The 20606-nt window shown below is 44.4% G+C and overlaps 4 protein-coding genes across 6 annotated transcripts; 1 reads left to right on the top strand and 3 right to left on the bottom strand.

The window, feature by feature from the left end:
• Window positions 1-1158: 1158 nt before the first annotated feature.
• LOC117644473 (protein phosphatase 1 regulatory subunit 16A) lies at window positions 1159-6645 on the bottom strand. Its single transcript, XM_034383980.1, has 9 exons — window positions 6422-6645; window positions 5942-6190; window positions 5655-5871; window positions 5315-5549; window positions 5104-5229; window positions 4915-4990; window positions 4609-4823; window positions 4087-4519; window positions 1159-3987 (listed from the first exon to the last, which is right to left on the bottom strand). The coding sequence occupies exons 2-9, from the start codon at window positions 6180-6182 to the stop codon at window positions 3692-3694; spliced, it is 1839 nt and encodes a 612-aa protein (XP_034239871.1). The 5' UTR covers window positions 6183-6190; window positions 6422-6645; the 3' UTR covers window positions 1159-3691.
• A 129-nt stretch (window positions 6646-6774) lies between these two features.
• Window positions 6775-10278, top strand: LOC117644474 (ran-binding protein 3). 2 transcript variants are annotated; one of them, XM_034383981.1, is made up of 13 exons: window positions 6775-6929; window positions 7520-7663; window positions 7759-7845; window positions 7927-8082; window positions 8177-8327; window positions 8402-8489; window positions 8587-8643; window positions 8724-8819; window positions 8918-9064; window positions 9137-9298; window positions 9382-9480; window positions 9564-9855; window positions 10010-10278. In XM_034383981.1, exons 1-13 carry the CDS (start codon window positions 6911-6913, stop codon window positions 10030-10032), a joined length of 1521 nt encoding a protein of 506 aa, XP_034239872.1. In that variant the 5' UTR covers window positions 6775-6910; the 3' UTR covers window positions 10033-10278. The 2 variants fall into 2 exon arrangements, with proteins under 2 accessions (XP_034239872.1, XP_034239873.1); XM_034383982.1 differs by lacking the exon at window positions 6775-6929 and adding an exon at window positions 7126-7256.
• LOC117644475 (lipase 3-like) lies at window positions 10074-13743 on the bottom strand. Its single transcript, XM_034383983.1, has 10 exons — window positions 13488-13743; window positions 13047-13141; window positions 12815-12956; window positions 12494-12636; window positions 12246-12423; window positions 11730-11941; window positions 11500-11643; window positions 11259-11417; window positions 10916-11149; window positions 10074-10837 (listed from the first exon to the last, which is right to left on the bottom strand). The coding sequence occupies exons 3-10, from the start codon at window positions 12915-12917 to the stop codon at window positions 10667-10669; spliced, it is 1344 nt and encodes a 447-aa protein (XP_034239874.1). The 5' UTR covers window positions 12918-12956; window positions 13047-13141; window positions 13488-13743; the 3' UTR covers window positions 10074-10666.
• A 1430-nt stretch (window positions 13744-15173) lies between these two features.
• Window positions 15174-20353, bottom strand: LOC117645014 (ATP-dependent Clp protease ATP-binding subunit clpX-like, mitochondrial). Of its 2 annotated transcripts, none has more exons than XM_034384885.1 (14): window positions 20000-20353; window positions 19363-19476; window positions 18928-19248; window positions 18681-18832; window positions 18384-18558; window positions 18097-18291; window positions 17830-17994; window positions 17594-17694; window positions 17354-17509; window positions 17113-17283; window positions 16916-17033; window positions 16712-16815; window positions 16515-16631; window positions 15174-16348 (listed from the first exon to the last, which is right to left on the bottom strand). In XM_034384885.1, the coding sequence occupies exons 2-14, from the start codon at window positions 19430-19432 to the stop codon at window positions 16283-16285; spliced, it is 1911 nt and encodes a 636-aa protein (XP_034240776.1). In that variant the 5' UTR covers window positions 19433-19476; window positions 20000-20353; the 3' UTR covers window positions 15174-16282. The 2 variants fall into 2 exon arrangements, with proteins under 2 accessions (XP_034240776.1, XP_034240777.1); XM_034384886.1 differs by lacking the exon at window positions 20000-20353 and adding an exon at window positions 19843-19963.
• Window positions 20354-20606: the final 253 nt, after the last annotated feature.

The following is a 20606-nucleotide window of genomic DNA, read 5'->3' as shown; positions in this document are numbered from 1 at the left end:
GCAGAGCGACGATGCATTGTTTGAAATCAGCCAGTGGCCTCCCACCGGCCGTTGAATCATGAAGACTGAAGAATGAATGCGGACATGCGCACTACATTCTCGGCGTCTCGGCGCAACAATCGCAACATCCGGCCTCGCCGTTCAAACCGGCAAACCGGTGCAACATCGCTCAGCGGCGGGCAGCGCCTGGATTAGGCTAGAGAGCGAAGCGGAGCTAGGCCTCCGGGACGCCGACCCCGCCCGAACAGCAGTCCGTCTCTCTCGCCACCCTCTGTGGGACTTGCCGCGGGTCCTCTCGGAGTCAGCCTCCGGCACGGCCTCCAGGGACGAGGCGCGCCAAACTGGAGACGAGTCTCTGCCCCGACACGACTCCCGGAATCGGGTTTCGGTGCAGCCGGTGCAGCTTGCAGCGGGTCGGCGAGTGCGCGCGGAATCTGGGACGCAGCCTTGTAGGGGGCGCTGGGACGACTTGGAGCTCCAGGCCAAGCCGCCAAGTCGAAAGGGGGCAACAGGGGTTGGGTTTGACGTTTTGACCAGTTTCGACCCGCCAGCGCGGTTGGCGGCATTTACATATGGACGTCCGGACGTTCGGCAGGCAGGGTTTGGCATCGTGGAGGGCGCTGCTTGTTCGGGTAGCCGCTGCCCCGCCGCGTGGGCCCCACCACCACCACGTGCCACCACGCCCCTCGCCGGTCACGTAACGCGATGCGCGCACGCATACACACACACATATACACACACACACACACACACACACACACACCTCTTTTTCGTGTGGGGTCACGGTGGGTGCGGTGAGTAGCGACGGGTGCACTTGACCGACGGACGAATTTTTGTGAAATGAAATATGTGTCGTCAACTCGTGAGTAGTTTGTGTTTGCACCTATTGAGAATAAATTGGTAGAAATTTGCCTCTGGAATAGTGAGTTTCAGCGAGCCGATTCGGAACCGCAGCGCCGGCCGCCTGCAAAGTGCGGGATAGGCAGCCGCGTGGCAAACTCACGCCGGCTTAACGGGACTGCCTACCTCACAGGCGACAGCACCCAAACAACTTTTTTGTTTGTTTGAGGGAACTAATTTAAACATTGGAAAGTGAGTCGTTATGTAGCTCTAGTCATTTAAATGGAGGGAAAGGTTTTTTGAAAATACAATTCCAGATAAGTATCATTGTCGTTTTATTGACAGGTGCAATTATTGACAACCTAGACACTACAAAAAATATTCCCAAAGGCTAAAAATATCACAAAACCTTATATCTACACAATTAAGCTAAACACAATACTCCATAGGTGTAGGTATGTTATCACTATGTACCACATATTAATCAGAAACCATGGGACAAGACTATGGGCCATTAGAAAATAGTGGGTAAGTAGAACTACAGCATTTTCCGTCACGGGTATGACAGTAAGAAGCTTGGAGAAGAAGAAATGCATGCTTCAATTGAAGAGGAAAATTGCTTGCACAAGTGATTATACCTGTCATTTCACAAAAACCTGGATTAGTGCAGGATTTTGTGAGTCAAACTTCAGGCCAGCAATGCAGGTTTGCTGATTTTGAAATTGATGTATGTTTAGCTGTCATGTAAATTTTAATATTTTGCAAATAAATCAAGCTTTCTCAAGAAATGTCACTGCGCATAAAGTGTCTTCATTTTAGATAAAAACACTCCAAGCCAAGAAAATAATTTAAGTGCAAAGTGCGTTCATCTTATGTCAAGAAAAAAATATTATAAAGTACACTGTTGAAGTGAAGGCCATAAATAATTATTACTAATTTGCGCTCAGTTTATAAGGCACATATTAATATACACATTCATGTCTTAAACCATCACAACAGATTTCATTATTTGATTGCTCACTACACACCAATATTGAGAGTATGTCCGCACCCGACAAGGACTGTCTCTTACTACCTGTTAAGAGGTACAAGAACCACAAAACCTTAATTTAAAGTGCAGACGCAGATTGCTCTGCACAAACAAAAAAAGAAGAAAAGGAACACGTTGTGAGTATTTTTTCATTACTTAACCATCACACTGTTCAACAGTAGAATTAGGTACATGGATGTGTTAACAAAACAGTCCAATGCTAAAATAACACTCCAGCACGTAATAACTTTAGGCCATATCAGACAGAATACTGAAACATATTGAAAGTACACCATCGCATACTGGAGTGAAACATAGGTATAAAGAGTTCTGAACAGGAGTTAAACTCATCAAAGCAAGGCACAACCTACAAGACCAAGTAAATTTGAAAAACAAATTTACTATACATATAATTCTACAAAATGCACATAAATAATACTCACTTCTAGTAGTCTAGAAATTGAAACAGGAAAAATAGAAGTCCTTAAAAATTAGGAGAAAAATAAGGGTGTAATCAGTACTAAGAAAAAGTTCCACAATGGGCGTGTCAACTATTCAATAAACATTTTAAATACATAACTTGGGAATGTACACTAATTAACATGAACACATTAAAAATCATTGAAAATGTGGGTTGGATAACAAATTGCGAACCCAAAGTTGAGGAAAATTATATGGATTATACGGAGGTATACGGATTATCAAACTCATGCAAGAGGCAAAATCATTTAAGTTCTTGTTTTGCTTGAACACTATGACACCATAAACACAAAGGCATATCTCAGTCTTTTAGGGACTTGAATGGCTTGATTTACAATTTTCTACAAACCTTTATCAATACTCATATTTATCACAAGTTGGAGGAAAGAAGTATCACAAGTAACTCTCTGTCCCGGGGAATTGCAAATAAATTTTTTGACAACATACTGTAGAAAGGGTAAGGGAGTTATTTAGACAGTCACTGTGATTTAGCAAACAATACATTTGTTTGGTTTATAAAGAAAGTCTATTTAGGCTACAATTAGCAATGATTAGTAAAGGCACAACACTGATGTTTGTGAGGTTGATATGAATGATTTGATACCATCATTTTTAAAATGACAAGATTTGCTGATAAAGTTAGCTGAACTTTGATTATGTACATAGTTTGCATTTCAAATGCAATAGGACAACAAAGCAAAAACAAGAACTAAGTATAACAATACAGCCATGTGTGCCCATCTTCAATGGAAGAACCAAGACATATACAAATATTACATTCAAAGAAAATACTTTTTGTAAATAAGTACATGATAAAGAGACAGGATGTCTTTAATACAAAGTATTAGTAATCACATTACCCAAAAGCAGGCTGAGAATTTTAAAACTCTAGAATCACAAAACGATAAAAGGAGCATGATTGAAGGCATTCAGCTACTCTTCAATCATCACTTGTGCCATTGACATATGATAAACAACCATCAAGTAGCATTTACTGTAAATTATGCATGGACGAGGAAGGTTCAGTACAGCTCCCCTGTGAATACTAAAATAGTGATTAACGATTTCTGATAAGTGAGTAAGTTGAGTCTTTGCTATATTCAGAATAGACAAACTCAGGGCATAGTAGAATAACAAGCTACAACAGCCACCGGCTGGCATGTGATAATCTCTTGTACTCACAGATGAGAAAGACTAATTATAATAATAGAACACAGTCAAAACTGAAAAGACACAGTTAGTGATATTTTATATCACTACATTTGCCTGAAGAGAAAATAATCATATCAAGAGTATTATAGTTTTTTGAACTAGACGGTTTTAAGTAGTTACAATACATAATTATGATATTATACAACATCGTCTTGAGCGAGCATCTTCCACTACATCACTTGTATTTCCAGCAAAACGTTTTACACATCCTGGAGGAGGAAGTCCTGCCGCATCAGCAGCAGCCAACAGATTTCCATTTGAGCCTGCTGCATTTGCAGCAGCACTGTGGCTTTGAACAGTACCATTACGAATTGATGCTCTCTGTTTCTTGAGATCAGCCAAGGTCCCTGCGTTGATTGTCACAGAAACATGAATATTGATCTTCCCATTAGTGTCTGTAACATAGGCAGCTTCAGCTGGGAGGTCTGAAATAACAAAGAGGACCAAAAAGTCAGTACAGAGAATAGAAGGAAATTAAGAACTAAAAAGCACACGCACACTTTTAACAAATGACAGAAATTTACCTAATGGAGCGGGAGACCCTGCGAGTGAATTAGTTGGTGATGATGGTACTACACTGCTGCTCTCACATGATGCCTGCGAGTCATTGTCTCTACCTTCTGGTAGAGATCTACGCCCGGGAGGGCTGGAAGTGGGGCTTGGCTTGTCTTTGTCATCAACTGTCGGGGAGACTTGAGCACTGGACTGCAATGGCATGGAAGCGGGATTCTGCATTGGAGACTGTGGAGGTGATCTCACAGGTGTTTGGGGTGGTGATCGGACAGGCGTCTGAGGCGGAGACCTGACAGGCGTCTGAGAGGGAGAGACAACAGGAACAGGGACAGGGGCTTGCTGGCGGACCATAGTCGCTCCAGGAGACTGGTTTGAAGTGCGCGGCGCAGGCATTGGAGTAGATGAAGGTGGTCCATCTACATTGTCGACTGGCACAATGAAAACCTGCAAAAAATGTGTAATTAATGAAAATTTGGTGTCCTTGCATACTTAAGTAATATGATGGGGCTGGTCAATGAAAAATATAAGCTTGCCTCTTGAGCTTGAAGACGTAATCTGGCCTCTTCTTGAGCATCCTTCTTGGTAGTAAGTGTTTTGTCTCGTATTGATGTGCGTCTCACTGATTGAGTACGAGTGTTCGACTGAGACCGCCTCACACGCTTACGTTGAGCTTCAGCTGCTTTCTTTGTTTCCTGTTCACTCTTCAGTTGAATAATTCTTTCACGCAGTTCTGCATCTTCACATATATCTGTGGAATAAAATTTAGATTTTAAAAAATGCCAAATTTAAGGTTATAAAAAAAATTATTAGTGATCTTTTTAAAAATCTAGTAGTCTTACCAGCAGGTGTTTCCTCATGTTTTGTTTTAGCATTGAGATCAGCACCATTTTGGACAAGAAGCTCCAATACTTCCATCTGGAAAGAACAGTGGCTTTCAGTTCATCAAATTTATAAAATTATGTAAAAAGGAAATTTTTGTTCAGATTGATAATGAATAATAATTTATGTACTGGCAGATGATTACTCACATGTCCCCAACATGCTGCTGCGTGCACTGGGTGCCAATCGTCATTATCTCGTACATCAGTTGATACATGCTGATCTAAGAGAAACTCCACAACCCGTATATAGCCATTTGCTGCTGCTATGTGAAGCTGGAAAAGAGAGTAAATGTTATGGGTGTGATAGAAATAAGCACTCAGGATAGAGCAGCTGGTAATGAATTTTGATTATCCTTACTGGAGTGGCTCCCTGGTGATCATGGTCTTCCAAGCCTTGCGTCCCATGCTTAGCTACATGTTGCTCTAGATCCTGCAGCATTTTCAGCTCTGTGGCGGCTCGAGTATCATCAATAAGTTCTTGAGTTACTCCACGAGCAGCCATTGCACTTTCTATGTGATCTAATGCAGCCTCATCTTCACAAATATCATAGGGCATGTTTCCATCAGCATTCACTGCTAGAAGATTTGCCCCACTAAAATATGCAACATAGAAAATGGGTTTGATAAAGTAGGACAATGTTAGAATATTGTTTATGATGAAAAGGTTACTTGACTTGAAATTGGAACTGAGTCATCACCTATTAATAAGATATCGAACAAGGTGCAAATGACCACAGGTAGCGGCAGCGTGCAAGGGTGTCCATTTCTCACTGTCTTCTGCATTTACATTTGCCCCATAATCAAGCAAAAGTTTCATCATTCGTTCATTATCATCAATACAGCATTGATGCAATGCTGTCAGCCCATCTTCATTAGTTGAATCAGGATTCACTCCTTTCTTCAACAGTCTTTCAACTGAAAGAGGAACAATATTACAGGAAACCCTGGCAAGACTGGTAAATGTCTGTTGAGGAAAAGAACATACCTTCTTCAATATCATTTCTAGCTGCTGCCTCTAAAAGCATAACACTGTCATTGAAAAAGATGTGCTTTAGCTTCTTGTTGACGTTGTTACGCCCCTTCTTTTGATGTCGCAACCAGTCTTTTTCTCGAGCAGCCCATACTTTGAGTTGCTGGATACGTCTTTTTCGAGCGAGGTGCAACCTTTCTTGGGTTGTCAAATGCTCCACATGGGCCATTTCGGCCACTAAATCGGCATGCTCCATTGTGAATACTGCAACAATCGTAACAGAAATATGAGTGCTACCTTCCTAGAATGTTTGACGAGGGAAATTTTGACTCTAAAAGAATGCACTCAAGGGAGAATCGAGCGGAAATGTCAACTGCTTTTCGAACTGGAAACCAACAGAGGAAGAAACAAGACTGAAGCTGGAGGTGGATCACCTGACGGCCTGACGGTACCGGACAACGGCCGCACTCAAGACACTCGCCACTCACAACTCACCTTATGCTATCGGGGGCACGGACAGGGAAAATGCACACAGTCACTCGTAGACCGCGGGGAGCACAACAGGGTCCGCAACACTCAGGCCCAGCATCCTTAGTTCAGTAGCTTTAGCTTTCTCCATGATTAGACCGTTCCCATCACAGCAACCTGTTCTTACACCTGCCTGTTGTGCTGAGGGTCCCGACCTACAACATTTTGCAACCCGAGGCCTGGCACACAAACTTGGCCACTGGCACACATACTAAAGGCCGGAACACTCGCCGCTCTACGCCTCTAGCCGCTCGGACACAACACACATGTTTTTGAGTGACACGGGACGGGGCTTGACATTTCGTTCGTTAGGTAAATAATCGGAACACGGTAACAGAACAGTGCCGTGACATTTTCCCACGATCATGAGGAATCGCGCGTTCGGATCACAGGTGTTTGGTATGAGAAATTACTCTTGCGGTGAGCGTCAAAAAGCAAAAAAGTACGGTTAGCATCATGGCCGACAAGCCGAACGGTGAGTACGAGTCGTTCATTTCTCCGAGCAAGGTTTTCAGTTGACGTGTTTGTGTTGCGGGGGGCAGTCCGGGGAGGTTCCACTCTTTATATTGAAACCATATGACTTGGTGATAAATTTTTGAAACCTTACATACGGCGTTATAAACACACACCAGGCCTGCTGCTTGTTCAAGTGCTGGTATTTTCTTGTGTTCAGTACCTATGTCGGAATCAAATTGACCCAAGATCTAACAGCACTCCTTTTTAAGACTTTGGTTAATCTCAATATGCTTTATCTATCATAATACTGCTTCCTGTATCTAAATCGAGCTTCATTCATGGATAGGTTAGTTGCACCACTGTGCTTGTAAACCTGTCAAGGACTGCCTGGACTACCCGCCCTATTCCTCTTACGGAGTCTCAACTTGCATGTGTTTTCATGTCAGCTGACTGAAGAGAGAATCTCTTAGTTTTCACACTTCCAGTTAAATTTGTGTTTCTTGTACACCAAATTTTTGTTATCACCTTTATGTTAATTGCCAGACGTTGTTGTCTAACTTGAGGAGTATTGTTCAGTGAGCTAATTGACCCTAATATTCCTCCTTTCAGATTTGCCTAATGAAGAGTCTCCTTCTGTGCCTGCAATAAAAGTGGATCTTGTTCCTGAAGTAAAACCTTTAGGTGTCCCTGAATCTAATGTAGAAAAATCAGAAAGCGAGCCCAAACAACCGAGGCATCGCAAGTTTGTCTCATGTATGATCCACTTCATTTATGTGTCCTGACTGGTTTGATGTAAATGGTTTTATTTTGTCTTACTGATTCTCTTTTTTAATTATTTTCATTTATAGCCGCACCATTACTTGGACCTGCAGGACCCTCTACAAATAAATATTTCTCATCCTTTGGTTCCAATATGAGTGGAGACAAGCCATCCTGTAAGTATAGTATTTCTTTTGATGCACTATCAGTGAAAGTTGCTTTATAACTTAAACAAGTGTTTCACTTAAATGTTCCAGCTTCATTTGGGGCCTCACCTCTTCGGGCTTCATTTCTTCGCCCTCCTCAGCTGGCAAGTCCAGAAAAGTTTGGGTCTGCCCCAGATGTGAGTGAAAACAGCTCCAAGTATTCGTTTGCTCTCAAACCAGCTCGCCTAAACAATCCATTTGCAAAAGGTGATTACTCTCATTTGTTGAATTATGACTTATTCTCACGATAAATGTTAAATACATCCCATACATTCTCAAATACTTTTTTGTCTATGTATAGCAACTGAAAATGAGGAAGCTACAGAGGAGGCAGCAGTACCGTCCTCAAGTGAAGAGAAGCCCTCCGCTTCTGCAGCCCAAGTATCCCAACCTACATCATCCCAACTCAAGTTTGTTCCCTTGGGTAGTCCTTTACCACCTTCGTCACCCAGGTAATTGTTGTTGTTGCTTAATTTTTTTTTTTTTTAAATTTTACATTGATAATCTTTTTTTGTCTGTTGAACAGAGTTACACCAGCTCCGCCACCACAGTCAGCTACTGCTTCTGCTGCCACTGGATTTGTCTTTGGCCAGAACTTACATGAGAGAGTTTCTGTATGTAGTCCCTGGAATTTTCATATGTGGTATCTCTGTTCAGTCTCAAGGAGCTAGTAGCAATAAATTTTTAAAAATTGTGTTTTTTTTATTGCAGGACACAGCTAATGTGGAATCTTCAGGAGAGAAGAAGGACGTTCCTGAAGCAGTTAATGTGAGCTGAAGCTGAGAATGCTTTTCGGTATTTGGATTAATCTTGGTGGATTTGTGTTGATGAAGTTGATCTTTTTCCAGAATGGTGCTTCCAGCTCAAGCTTGTTAGGAACCAACGGCACCACAGAGAACCTTTTCACATCTGTATTAAAGAAGGAACAAGGTGAAAAAAGCAATGTAAGTTCTTGTAGAATACTGGTATTTTCTTTGGTGCTAATTCACAATTTATATTAAGCCAAGCTTTAATTTTTTAAAAATTGTTTTGTACAACTTAGGATAGTGGAGGGGAGGGGAGTGCTGAACGTCCAAGCAAATCTCTCAGTGAAGCAGCTAAGGAATACGAAGAATCAAGAGCTGTCAAACGAAAATACGAAGAGGTTGCTGTTGTGACAGGAGAAGAGGATGAGTTAAATATTCTGCAGGTTTGTTGATTACTAGACACACAAAGCACTTGTTTTGTTAGATGTGATCTGAACACAACTTTTTTCTTTTAGATCAACTGTAAGCTCTTTGCCTTTGACAAAGTAAAATCTTCATGGGTAGAAAGAGGTAGGGGAAACCTTCGGCTTAATGACAAAGAGACAGGATCAGGTCAAAAGCAGTCAAGAGTCATCATGCGCACAGCAGGCAGCTATCGTGTAGTCCTGAATACCAAGGTTGGTGGTCATTTCTCATGATATTGGAGAACCCCATTTATCACTTTGATTATTTACTTTGTTTTTCCTAATTTCCTTTTTAGTTGTGGCCAGGCATGGTTGTAGAGAAAGTCAGCAGTAAAAGTGTTCGTCTCACAGCTATGGATGCGGTCAGTGGAGAAGTGCTGGTTTTCCTTGTTATGGTGAGAAATTTTTACCTTCGTAGAGACAGCTTGTCTTTAAATGAAGTTTGTTGCTATCTGTTAATCCTATCTTAACTCAATAGGCTGGTGCAAAAGATGCAGACTATCTTTTTAACTACTTAGAATCAAGAGTTACCACTCTCAAAGCATCATGTGCGGACAATGTGTCAAGCCATTTAGATGCATCTCGCAAAAACAATGTTAGTGGAAATGCAACAGAAAATGAAGAACTCGGGGACAATCAAGCCAAGAAAAGAGCAGTTGAAGGTACTCCTGAAGAGCTTGAAACTAATCACAACTCAAAGTCAGATGCTGAAAACAATGACACTCAGGACACAGGTGGAAATGAGGACTCTTGCTTAGGAAAGAATTCAGGTGTGTGAATGGAAAGTATCTGGATTATCTAATGTTTCATTTGCTATTGGAATGTTTGGTACATATGTGTATTTCCTGTATAATTTAACTGTCAACTATTTAATATTTGTATTAGCTCATTCTTAATGTCAAATAAGAGAATGTGTGTTTGCAGGTGACAACTCAACAATGTCATGAGTGGCCAAAGCACACTGGGGGCTTAATAAGTGTACTTCATCTGTGTTTGTTTCTTAACATCTGGTAATGCTCAAATATTATTTGTATCCATCACTTCTCCATGGTAATATATGGGCTATGTCATGTTCAATCAATCACTTCTTCTGACAAAGATTATATAATGTATTCCGCAAAACATGTCATGGGAACAAATGCTGTAATCACATTTTAAAAATCAAAAATAACAAAAAAAAAAAAAAAAAAAAACAGAAAAAAATGGCTTGTGCTGGATTAAAATTTAATATTGGCACCCTACTATCTTATTTTTATAATTGACACCTGTTCCCTCAGTTGCTGTTGCAACATCTCTCTTCAAAATTTATTTAAATATTTTTTTAACATTTGCAAGAACAAATGGAGCAGTTGGAAAAATATCCTCTAAATACTTACATGTAATTCGTACTTTTTATCAGTTGTACTAGAGGTTGACCTTATCTTATTCTTCGCCCGCGCCTCTGCCAACTTCTCCACCATTTTAAAATTTTGGAAGCCGTGGGAATGCTCTGTGCGTCCAAATCCAATCAACGTCATGACCAGTGGATTCGACTTGGCGTCTGAATGCATTTGCGCTCGGCTGCACCTGAGGGAGGTGACGTCACGTTGGCAGCCTCTCTTGGCGACCAATGTAGGCGAGGACGTGGTCGTAGACCAGCTCCTTGGCGTCCCGGCCGTAGATGAAGTCGAGGTGGTTGAACTCCGCGAGGCGGACTAGGCGCACGCCGTCCGGTGGGACGTTGGGAAGCCTCTGCGACAGCGCCTCCACGTTCTGCACACCGAGGAAGGTTCAACAGGCTACATATTTTCTGAGAAAGAGATTTTGTTTGATGCTGCTGGCGTTGCTTACCGACTGCACGGCCAGCACGTCGTTGTCCGCGTGGATGAGGTAGCAGGGCGCCGTGACGCGGCTCAGGTTGTAGGCCGGCGGCCGCACCTGCCCGTACCTGGCCAGGTTGCCGCGGGCCTTCAGGTCGAACTGCCTGAAGTCCAGCTCCTCGAGCGCCAACTGCTGGCAGTAGTGTTCCAGCTGCTTGAGCGCGGACCCGCCCGGGAAGTTGGTGAAGAGGGACGGCATCATGGTCTGCGGCAGTGTGTGCACACGTGTGTCGCTCTGTCTCTCTCGCACTAATGGGGTGGCCCGTAGGGGTGCGAGAGAGACAGCCGACGGAGTGACTGCAGTGAGCACTCACCACGTTGACCTGCTTCGAGTAGAAGCCGGAGATGAGGGACAGGAACGCGGAGCAGAGGGGCTGCGTGGCGGCGCCGGGGCTGCAGAGCAGCTGCTTGAGGGCGCTGATGAACGGCGGGTTGGGGAGCAGCTCCATGAAGCCCCTGTGCCTCAGGAAAGCCTGAAACACGAGCCACGTGGTCGTTCAGTTTCATTCCAATTCCGAACTCTCTGCCCCGCGGACTTGGTCCCAGCCGCCTTACCGGGGCGCCCAGGTCGCAGGTGACTCGGATGAGGTCACTGCGGATGTCCCTGACGAAGGCCACGGGCGCCAAGCCGACGAAGGCCTTCACCTTGGCCATGTACTCGGGCCGCTCGCTGCCCATGACGAAGAAGGTCGTGGTGCCCTGCAACGCCGGAACGGAAGGCTGGCGGTAACGCTCCGTGGGCCCGTGGGACGCCCCGCGAGTGCGACAGAGACAGAGGCCCTGACCTGGGAGTGCCCCACGTAGTGCAGCGCGGACTGGTTGGTGGCGGCCAGCACGTGGTCGATGCAGCTCGGCAGGTCGAGCACGCCGATCTCGTGCCAGGTGAAGTCCCAGAAGCCGGGGTCGTCGGCGTGCCTGTCCTCGTGGCGGCGGGACTCCATGCTGCCGCGGCCGTTGCCCAGCCACACGTCGAAGCCGGCGTCGTGCAGCAGCAGCGCTGCCGACGAGGAAGCCACTCACAGTGGACCACAAGACCGGCGCAGGCGGCCAAAACTCTAGACGCGTTTCGAGCTCCAGAGTCGCTAAACGGGACTCGAACCAAACGTGTGACCCCGACCCCACCAATGGATTCCTCGTTCGGAGAGCAATCCATTGGTGAGGTCACACGTTCGGCTCGAGTCCCATTGAGCGACTCTGGAGCTCAAAACGCGTCCACGATTTTGACCGCCTCCACCGGTCTTCTGGCCCACTGTGCCACAGTGTGGCTGACAGAAATGGGCCGAGTTCTTTCTCTCTCTTACGCAGGGCGCGGCCGCGGCCGAGGGTGAAGTAGTCGGCGGACGACAGCATGAGGCCGTGCATGAGGAAGACGACGGGCCGACGCGGCCGCGGGATGCGGAACACGCTCAGGAAGTAGCCGTCGGGCGTGCGGACCTCGTGGGCCTCCAGTGGGTAGCCGCTGGCCGCGACCAGGGCGCGCTGCAACCGGGTTCAGTTGGCACAAAAGGGCACGCACACGGGGTGGCGTGTAAGCTTGTTGCTGACTTACCGTCCCCCTAAAGTGCTTCCCCGGCGCGCCGCGGGCGGACTGCCGGTGCGGCCGGTACGCGTTGTCCAGGGCCAGCCCTTGGGCCAACCCACTTATCGCCCGAGCCAGACGAACCATCAAGTCGCGGGCATCGCGAGGAAACTCTGGAGGCCAATTCAGTGGCCGAAATAAGTGTCTTGTGCCCCATACGCAACTGTCGCTTCATTCCGAAAAGTGCCTCGTCGCCCTGTCTCTCTTGCTCCTCACGGCACCCTCCACGAGTGCGAGAGAGACAGAGTGATGCAAGCACTACTCCGGTCCGCACAGTGGCGCGTTGTGTACCTGGTCTCCGTTCGGCGTGGACCAGGGCGTCGACCGTGTCCAGCGTGGCGGGCAGCAGCAGGAGCAGCAGCAGCAGGTAACATGCCCCCTTCCAGCGCGCCATGTCCGTGCCTCGCTGCCTCGCTGCGTGTAGTCTTCCGGTCTGAGGCAGCAACACCGTGTTATTGGCATTGTAAACCGTTTGGCCAGAAATGAAATCGAACTGAAACGCCGCCATCGGTTTCATTCTCACTTGCTTGCGGTTGATTTTACGACTTTTGTTCGGTCACGGCCGTGCTGCAAGACCAAGGACCCTGGTTCAAGGACTGCGTCACTGTTAAAACTTTCCTGTTTGAAAAGTAAAAATTTACGATCTGTCAGTCGTGAGATCATTCCAAAAGACACGAACTCCCGCCGACCCGAACGGGTTTGCCGTCAGTTGTGTGTGAGGCAGCAACGACATGTCAATGACCTGAGGGTCGACGCCTCACTTGGAACGTAAAGACGTTCAAAGTCCAAAAATAAATCCCTTTTAAAGTTTCATATTTTTTGTTGTTGTAAAATTGGCAAACGGAGTCCACGGTTGGGTGGGCCGGACTGCATACAGAATCCTATCCTCCGCCGAGTGGGCCTTGTCAGCTCGTTCCACAGTTTTCTGGACGACAAAAATTTGACGGGTCTGTTTTGAACTTACTTGTGTCGAGGAGACGGGGAAAGGGCGGATGACTACATCGGGTGCCTCCAGTCACCACTTGCTATGCTTGCTCTGCTCCCGCCCTTTCTGGGACTACTCCGAGAGCAGCTCACAGAAGAACTGCTTGAACTCGAGGACCCTCCACGATTTTCCAGGACCCGCTCGGCTGGCAGGAGCTTGAGGCACTGCAGGAGCTTCTGCTGGAGCCCGGAGGCTTCCCCGGCCGCCCGGGACGCCGGCGGCGCGAAGGCGCAGCGCCGTGGGTCTGCGCTGCGGCCGCTGCGGACACGAGCCTCGAAAATCGCGCTCTTCGTTGCGATACTTTTGTTGTTTTTTTTCACTCGAGCGTCACCGAAGACAGACCCCCTCCCCCACTTCCCCCCTCTACCTCCATCGGCTGTTGTTGGTTCGCCTTATAAGTCAAGAGTCGGCTTAAAAATTAGCTGCAAGGCGCCATGCTTTGCGCACCCGGGATCCGCTTTGTTTGCCTCCTTGCAGGCGGTGGATTGCCTACCCACCAGGGGGGGTGGGGGTCACGTCACGGTCACCACGACTTGACACGTTGTGGCCTCCGCGTGGATGCACGGTCGCCTGCAAGTTGGAAACTCGCTTCAGGATCGAACTACTCGATCTCAATGACCTAGACCCGGCGGACTAGAGAGCAGGCAACCCGCGCTGTTATGGCTTCGCTCTAGCTTCACTCTACGCGACACGCTCGGAGACGAGTCCTTGGGTTCAAGCCCCGCCGTTTCCGGCGGTTGGAATTAACTCGTTTGGTCCGGACAAGTTCCCACTTCTTATTCTTAATAGCAGTGTCCTGACAGCTGTGTTATTAATTTTCGCAGTCCTTGCTTCGCTCGCCATTCGTTGTGTGAAATGAGGCCGAGAGCTGTACTACGCCTGTGCGGTGTACGCGTATGCTAGCTTTTCGTTTTTCAAACACGCCACAGCGACAGAGTCGCGGAGAGTCTACCATAGCTATGCGCGTATAATGGGGGACAGTAAAAACCGAAACGCCATCCCGAGCGGTCGGCGAGGCACCCGGTTTGCATAGAGATCATCATGCACTGCAGTTGAGGCCATCGCCTGCTTGGCGACTCTCATCTTGGGTGTTCTTTTATGCCCAGTTTCTGAGAAACATTTTTTTCTAACTTTGTTTAAGAGCGGTGCTTTTGGTCAGTTCATCCCTCTCTTGGCGCCTGCGGATCAGAGGGTAGGCCAGCCCGCCACCCAGGCGTGCTTTGCGGGACTGCCTACTCGCTACTTCACAGGCGCCCTGGGTCGTCAGCCTCCCCCTCCACCCCTCACTAGAGGCCTAAATACTTCGTATATAGGCCGTACGAAGTATATAGGCCTCTACCCCTCACCGCCTCCGAGCCTCAAATCGCGTCCTAGCAAGATTTGACCACAGTGCACAGAGCCTCCTGCCTGGGAACCTGTCGGTCAGTCATAAGTTTATTTCATGGCATCAAAATTGTATTGAGTTGTATGGATTTATTTACAAATTGAAATTAGAATCTTACATGACATAGATGGAATCATATTTACTAACTGCAATTAAGCGCTGCACTCACATCAAGTTAATTATTTTCAGCAGATAAAAATGTACCGTACTCAGGTAGCTACACAACAACTCTTGAAAATGAAATGATCATTGGGAACTTGGTAGCATTACAAAACACACTATTAGTTCATACAATTTTCAGTGTATTTGAGTTCAAAGTTTATTTTCTCCACCATCATAATTTTTTGTCCTAGTAGAAAGATAGAATATAACAATTCATTGTTCTTGACTTTACATCAGAAATGTCAAAACATGATAAAGATACAAAGTTTTTGCACTTTTAAGGGCCCAATTGACAGGCTGTCTACTTATTAAATGTCAAAACTGGGTGTAGCTAATAAAAATGTTTCAAAGTCTGATCAAATAAAAAGGTCAAGTATTTCCAAACAGGGTGACAGTTTGTCCCAAGGAGGAAAAAAAAGGTTGACATTAATTGCATCCCATCTCTAACAAATAATTATTGTGGTTTATTATTATTTACCACTTAGATATACTCCATCACCACAACTGAAGCATGCACGAACTTCCTGTACCCTTAGCATGTTTAACATAAGTCTTTCTCCAAAGTTTAATGATTAGTAAAACTTATTAAATAATAGTCAAACAAAACAATTGCTTCCTATTATACAAAGAAAAAAAGGAAAGGATAGGAAGAATATACATACTGGACTGATTTGCCAGTAACTGTTAGTTTTTGAGGGGAACATGATTAAGGTACCGGTATCTTCCTTTTTGTATCCTCTCCTGATGCTCATGTCCCCAACACAAATACAAATTTTATGCACACATCTTCTAACAAACAATATAAGCCTTGATGCTAAGTAGGAAAAGATTATTCTAATTGCACTAGAGATCAAGCCATAGTAGCCGCCTCACACTTAAGTATATCCTGTATTTCATTTTTAAAAACTGTAGTCATTAATTCCATATTATGATACCTATTTGCATAATTGAACTGACAGAAAGCTTTCCTTTCCATAGATGTCAGCAACCCTAGAGGGTTAATGTAAGCTAAAGGAACCATTGCCTGTATTCATGCTACACATATCACAGAGGAAAACCCACAATTTAGAGACGAAGTCAAGGCACCTCACCCTAACACCTTGTGTCTCACCCATCGGCTTCAAACGCGCTTGCTGCACGAAGAAGTGGAGGTGACTCCAAAGGAGCGCTCCCCTGGAACACCACTCGACTCCTGCATAATAGGCAGACACAGACACAGATGGGTGGGTTATTTGGCCTCAGCTCGAGCCTGAGCCTGCACATCCACATCTCGCTCCTCGTCATCCTGAGATACCTATAAACATAGGAGCATACGCTGAACCAAAAAACACAAGAGACATACATAAAAACATTTCTTTAGCATTTTCAGTTGCTCTTATCTTAAAATGAATAAACAAATCACAGTATAAAATAAAAGAAAAAAAATGAGAAAAAGTAGGAAAGATTAGAGTTTAACTTACTGGTTTGCCCCTGATATACATCGGCTCACTCTTGCCGAAAACCACATCTTCTGTTATATGCACACTGATAACATCAGATCCAGGAATTTCGAACATTGGTTCAAGAAGAAGGGTTTCCTACATGGGTCAAGAATATCTCCAGGTTAGATTGGGGAAAATTATAGTCATGACTAATCAGCATTGATTTATTTACAGACCATGATAGCTCGCAACCCTCGCGCTCCTGTCTTACGCTCCATAGCAAGTTTGGCGATGGCTTTGAGTGCATCTGGTGTGAAAGTCAAATCGACCTTGTCCATGCCTAGAAGTTTTAATTTATTGTATCAATTTAGTTGCTAAGAAAATCTTAAGAGAGGACAAGTTTTAATCGGTGTCTAAGAAATAAGACAAATAATTCTTACCAAAGAGCATCTGATACTGGGGAACCATAGCATTTCGAGGTTCAGTCAATATACGGACGAGTAATTGTTGGCTTAGAGAATGGAAAGCCACTAATACAGGGAAACGACCGACAAATTCCTAAAAAACGCACACATAAAACACAATTGTCCTTCAAAACACAAGGGAGAAAAAGAGTAAACAACAGAAATAAATTTACTGGAATCATGCCAAACTCAATCAAGTCGCGGGCTTCTACTTGTCTCAGGTACGCATCTCTCTCTTGGTTATCCTCCTCAGCAGATGTAGCAGCACTTTGATTTGCAACATCAGCCAGGGAAGCAGCTCTCCTCCCAGGTGATTCGGTTGCAGGGATACCAAAGCCCAAATACTAAAGAGCAACATTATGAAATTAAAATATTTTTTCAATACAACGTACATGCACATAAACACACACTCACTTTTTCATTCTTCCTGCGGCTAATCAACCTATCAAGACCATTGTATGCTCCTGATGCTACAAATAGAATATTAGTTGTATCAACTTGAACGGTTTCTCCTCTCAGTTTACGAGGGGAATTCCTTTCGGGTACATTCACAATAGTTCCTTCCAACATCTAGAAAAGACAATACAGTTTTTAGAATGGAGGTTACAAATGTGGGGGGTAAAAACACATTGACATAGATGAAAGTACTGTTACCTTCAGCATACCCTGCTGAACACCTTCACCACCAACATCTCGTAGCTGATGAATACCAGGGACAGCTCCAATTTTGTCTACCTCGTCCAGGAACACTATGCCTACAGAAATAAAATAGGGTTTAAGATAAGAAAATTTTAACATAGAGTACTGACAAAAATAATGACGAGCATAATACTAGGTAGACAATTTGGAATTGATTATTTTGTCAAGAAGTCTATTTTTCATCATCTTACCCATTTGAGCTCGTTCAACACTGTAGTTAGCATCCTGAAGTAATTTGGCAATAACACTTTCAATATCTTCTCCTACATATCCAGCTTGAGTAAGTGTTGTGCAGTCACAAATTGCAAAGGGAACATCCAAGCACTGTGCAATTGTCTGGGCCAAGAGTGTTTTTCCTAAAATTTTAAAAATGAGGAAAAAACAAAAACAGTTTTAGGTAGCTGGTCCAGTTGACAACAATCAAAACAAATATTTAACGCCACAAACTTTTAATATACCTGATCCAGTGGGACCAAGCAACAAAATGTTGCTTTTCTCCAAACGCAGGTCATGAGAATTACTGTCCAATATATCAGATCCACTATTTGCGCTTGAATTTTGACTTTTCTTTGGCTCAGACTCTTGGGGAGGAGGCTGCTGCTGGAAGCCCATACCAAAAGAGGATGAGCCAACACCACTTATATGAAGCAGGTCTGGAATAGAGCATTTTAAATAAATTGGGTGAACCAAATGTCCTCCACCACCCTCAACTTTTTTTTTTTTTTTTAATTGCAGATTAAATTACCTCTGTGGTTCATAGAATTTTGATGTGGAGACTGTTCCAAAGCAGCAGCATCACTGCGCTGACTCCCAACAGGAATGTTGTTGTAAATTCTTTTATAATGATTGTATACAGCAACACTTAAAACTTTTTTAGCGTGTTCCTGACCAACAACATGCTTGTCTAAATAGGCAAATATCTAAGAAAGAAGGGAAGTCCAGTTAATGAAAAATAGTTATGAAATCCTAGCTATTGAAAGAGTGCCTGTACCTGATTACTTGATAATAGAATGTCTTTTACCAAATCTAAGGCATAACAAACCTTTTTGGGAGGAGGAGGGGGCTTCCTTGAAACACCTGTTTTTGTGTCCTCTCGCATTCCTTGCTGCTCCTTCAATGTCTTTTTTGAATCCAGTTCTGATAGAACTACAAAGAAATGGTGACATTTCTCACACTTCACAAATCTGGTTGAAGCTAAGGACAAAGAAAAAGGGAAAAAAAGGCATTAAAAATATAATTAAAATATTGAACACTGCATTGTAAGTACATTTAAACATTTTGATACTTACACACAAATGTTTCCACATGTGTGCATGGATCTCCACACTTAGGACAACACAGCTGGTTACCACCATCTTTGCCACTGCTCGATGATGATGATGTAGTTGTGGCTGAGTTTGAGCTATTGCCACTACCCGATGGTTTCTTGGACCCATCTCCTGGCCCAGCACTGCTGTGTTCCAGACGAGTTGAACTCAATCCAGTGGTAACACAGCGGACAGGGGAGCAAGGGGCACTGCGAAGGATTGATGCATTTGAAACATTTAAGGCAGCGGAAACACTTGCTGCTGCTTGGGAGGCCGATCGATGCTGGGTCAAACAGATTGAACCTGAAAGGTAAAAGGAGATTTTTGTAAAAAATCACATCACTAAGAGTCATAGAAGAAAGAACAGTTGAGAGTTAACAGATTGAAGTTCTGCAAAAGACATTCAGAGAGTCTTACCATGATTTACACGACAACTTCTGGTTACAAGCTTTCCCGCTGTAACTATGCGGCACTGGACACTGCTCATGCTTGAGCTGGTATATCACTTGGCGCAAATATGCCTGGTTCCTCCTGAAACAGTGGAAGATGAATTTGACAGTGGAAGTTTCAGACAGGATTGTTGTCCTCCAAAAGATCAGTTTAGTGTATGTGACAGATTTACATACAACTAATGACAATGAAGGTGAAATTAACTTTGAGAAAAAGTAGAATGAGCCCCTCTAAACAAAGATAACATCTTTGCTAAACCATCTAAATTTTTGGAGAAAAAAAAAATTGCAGTGAGGAATCTTGCAGACAATCAGAGGTTATGGTCCTATTGCCAAGCAGACAGCGGTGCAAGGCTGACATTGAAGTACAATAAACAAGGTGACATAACCTACTCCTACATTGATCAAAAACAGAATGTGGCTAATGACAAAGAAAAACACAAAAAACCTTCTGTTTTAACGAGGACTTCTCCTTAAAATGAATTAACAAAATCATAACGCGAGGCACAAGTCAGCAAGACCCAAAATAAGGAATGAAACATCCATGATGATATGAACTTGAGATAGTGGTGCTTTGCACAACCAACGAATCGATTGAACCGTACCTGGTAAATTTTCTTGATATTAATTTGAGAGTACTTTGACAACAAAAGTGACAGAATCCTAACAGATTACTGTTTGATTTCGAAATATCCTACCTGCGTAATTGTATTTTGATGTTTACGAAAAGCTTAAACAAATCAACAGAAGAGGGCAGCAGTGGGCTGTGGTTACAAAAGCAATCTGCAGCAAGTTGTTTTGTTCTTTTTCTATCCCGTTCACCTTCCTTTTATTTGCTCGTATTCACGTCGCTCACAGTCTGCCCTTTCTTCGTGCAATCATTGAAAGCATCGCGAAACCCGCTGCTGCATTTCCAGATAAAGTAAATTTCTTTCCCAGACGTCTTATCGTGCCAGTCCCGTGCCTCGTGCCGGGAGCAGACGACCAATGGGCCAGCAGTCGCTATTCTCGGCAACCGACCTCACACAGCTGTCAAATGGGTTGCCTATCAATCAGGCGTTCCAGGGAGTTCCAGGGAAAGCCCAACCCGCAGTCCACAGGCTGAGGCTACACTAGACACATCATCCAAAAAGAGGTCTTCCATTAATCTGCGCGGTCTGTTTCTCGTTTGCTTCATTGTATGCATTTTACTGGTAATACTGGTAATTTGAA

This window comes from Thrips palmi, unplaced genomic scaffold (genome assembly GCF_012932325.1).
Source record: "Thrips palmi isolate BJ-2018 unplaced genomic scaffold, TpBJ-2018v1 HiC_scaffold_18, whole genome shotgun sequence".
Taxonomy (NCBI): domain Eukaryota; kingdom Metazoa; phylum Arthropoda; class Insecta; order Thysanoptera; family Thripidae; genus Thrips; species Thrips palmi.
The sequence above is the reverse complement of the archived record's forward strand: the minus strand, read 5'-3'. Positions and strand labels throughout refer to the sequence as shown.

Bases quoted from the DNA above. Each gene is read 5' to 3' on its own strand.
- LOC117644473 (XM_034383980.1), bottom strand. From the start codon at position 6,182: ATGGAGCATGCCGATTTAGTGGCCGAAATGGCCCATGTGGAGCATTTG. The intron at 5,230-5,314 runs GTAAGGATAATC...TCTCTTTTCCAG, and splicing joins ATCACCAGGGAGCCACTCCA to CTTCACATAGCAGCAGCAAA. The intron at 3,988-4,086 runs GTAAATTTCTGT...TTGTTATTTCAG, and splicing joins AGGGTCTCCCGCTCCATTAG to ACCTCCCAGCTGAAGCTGCC.
- LOC117644474 (XM_034383981.1), top strand. The intron at 9,481-9,563 runs GTGAGAAATTTT...TTAACTCAATAG, and splicing joins TGCTGGTTTTCCTTGTTATG to GCTGGTGCAAAAGATGCAGA. The intron at 9,856-10,009 runs GTGTGTGAATGG...GTGTGTTTGCAG, and splicing joins TTGCTTAGGAAAGAATTCAG to GTGACAACTCAACAATGTCA.
- LOC117644475 (XM_034383983.1), bottom strand. From the start codon at position 12,917: ATGGCGCGCTGGAAGGGGGCATGTTACCTGCTGCTGCTGCTCCTGCTG. The intron at 11,644-11,729 runs GTCAGGGCCTCT...CCGGCGTTGCAG, and splicing joins ACTACGTGGGGCACTCCCAG to GGCACCACGACCTTCTTCGT. The intron at 10,838-10,915 runs GTAAGCAACGCC...CTCGGTGTGCAG, and splicing joins ACGTGCTGGCCGTGCAGTCG to AACGTGGAGGCGCTGTCGCA.
- LOC117645014 (XM_034384885.1), bottom strand. From the start codon at position 19,432: ATGAGCAGTGTCCAGTGCCGCATAGTTACAGCGGGAAAGCTTGTAACC. The intron at 17,695-17,829 runs GTAAGATGATGA...TTATTTCTGTAG, and splicing joins TGTTGAACGAGCTCAAATGG to GCATAGTGTTCCTGGACGAG. The intron at 16,632-16,711 runs GTCTGTAAATAA...TGACCCATGTAG, and splicing joins GAGGGTTGCGAGCTATCATG to GAAACCCTTCTTCTTGAACC.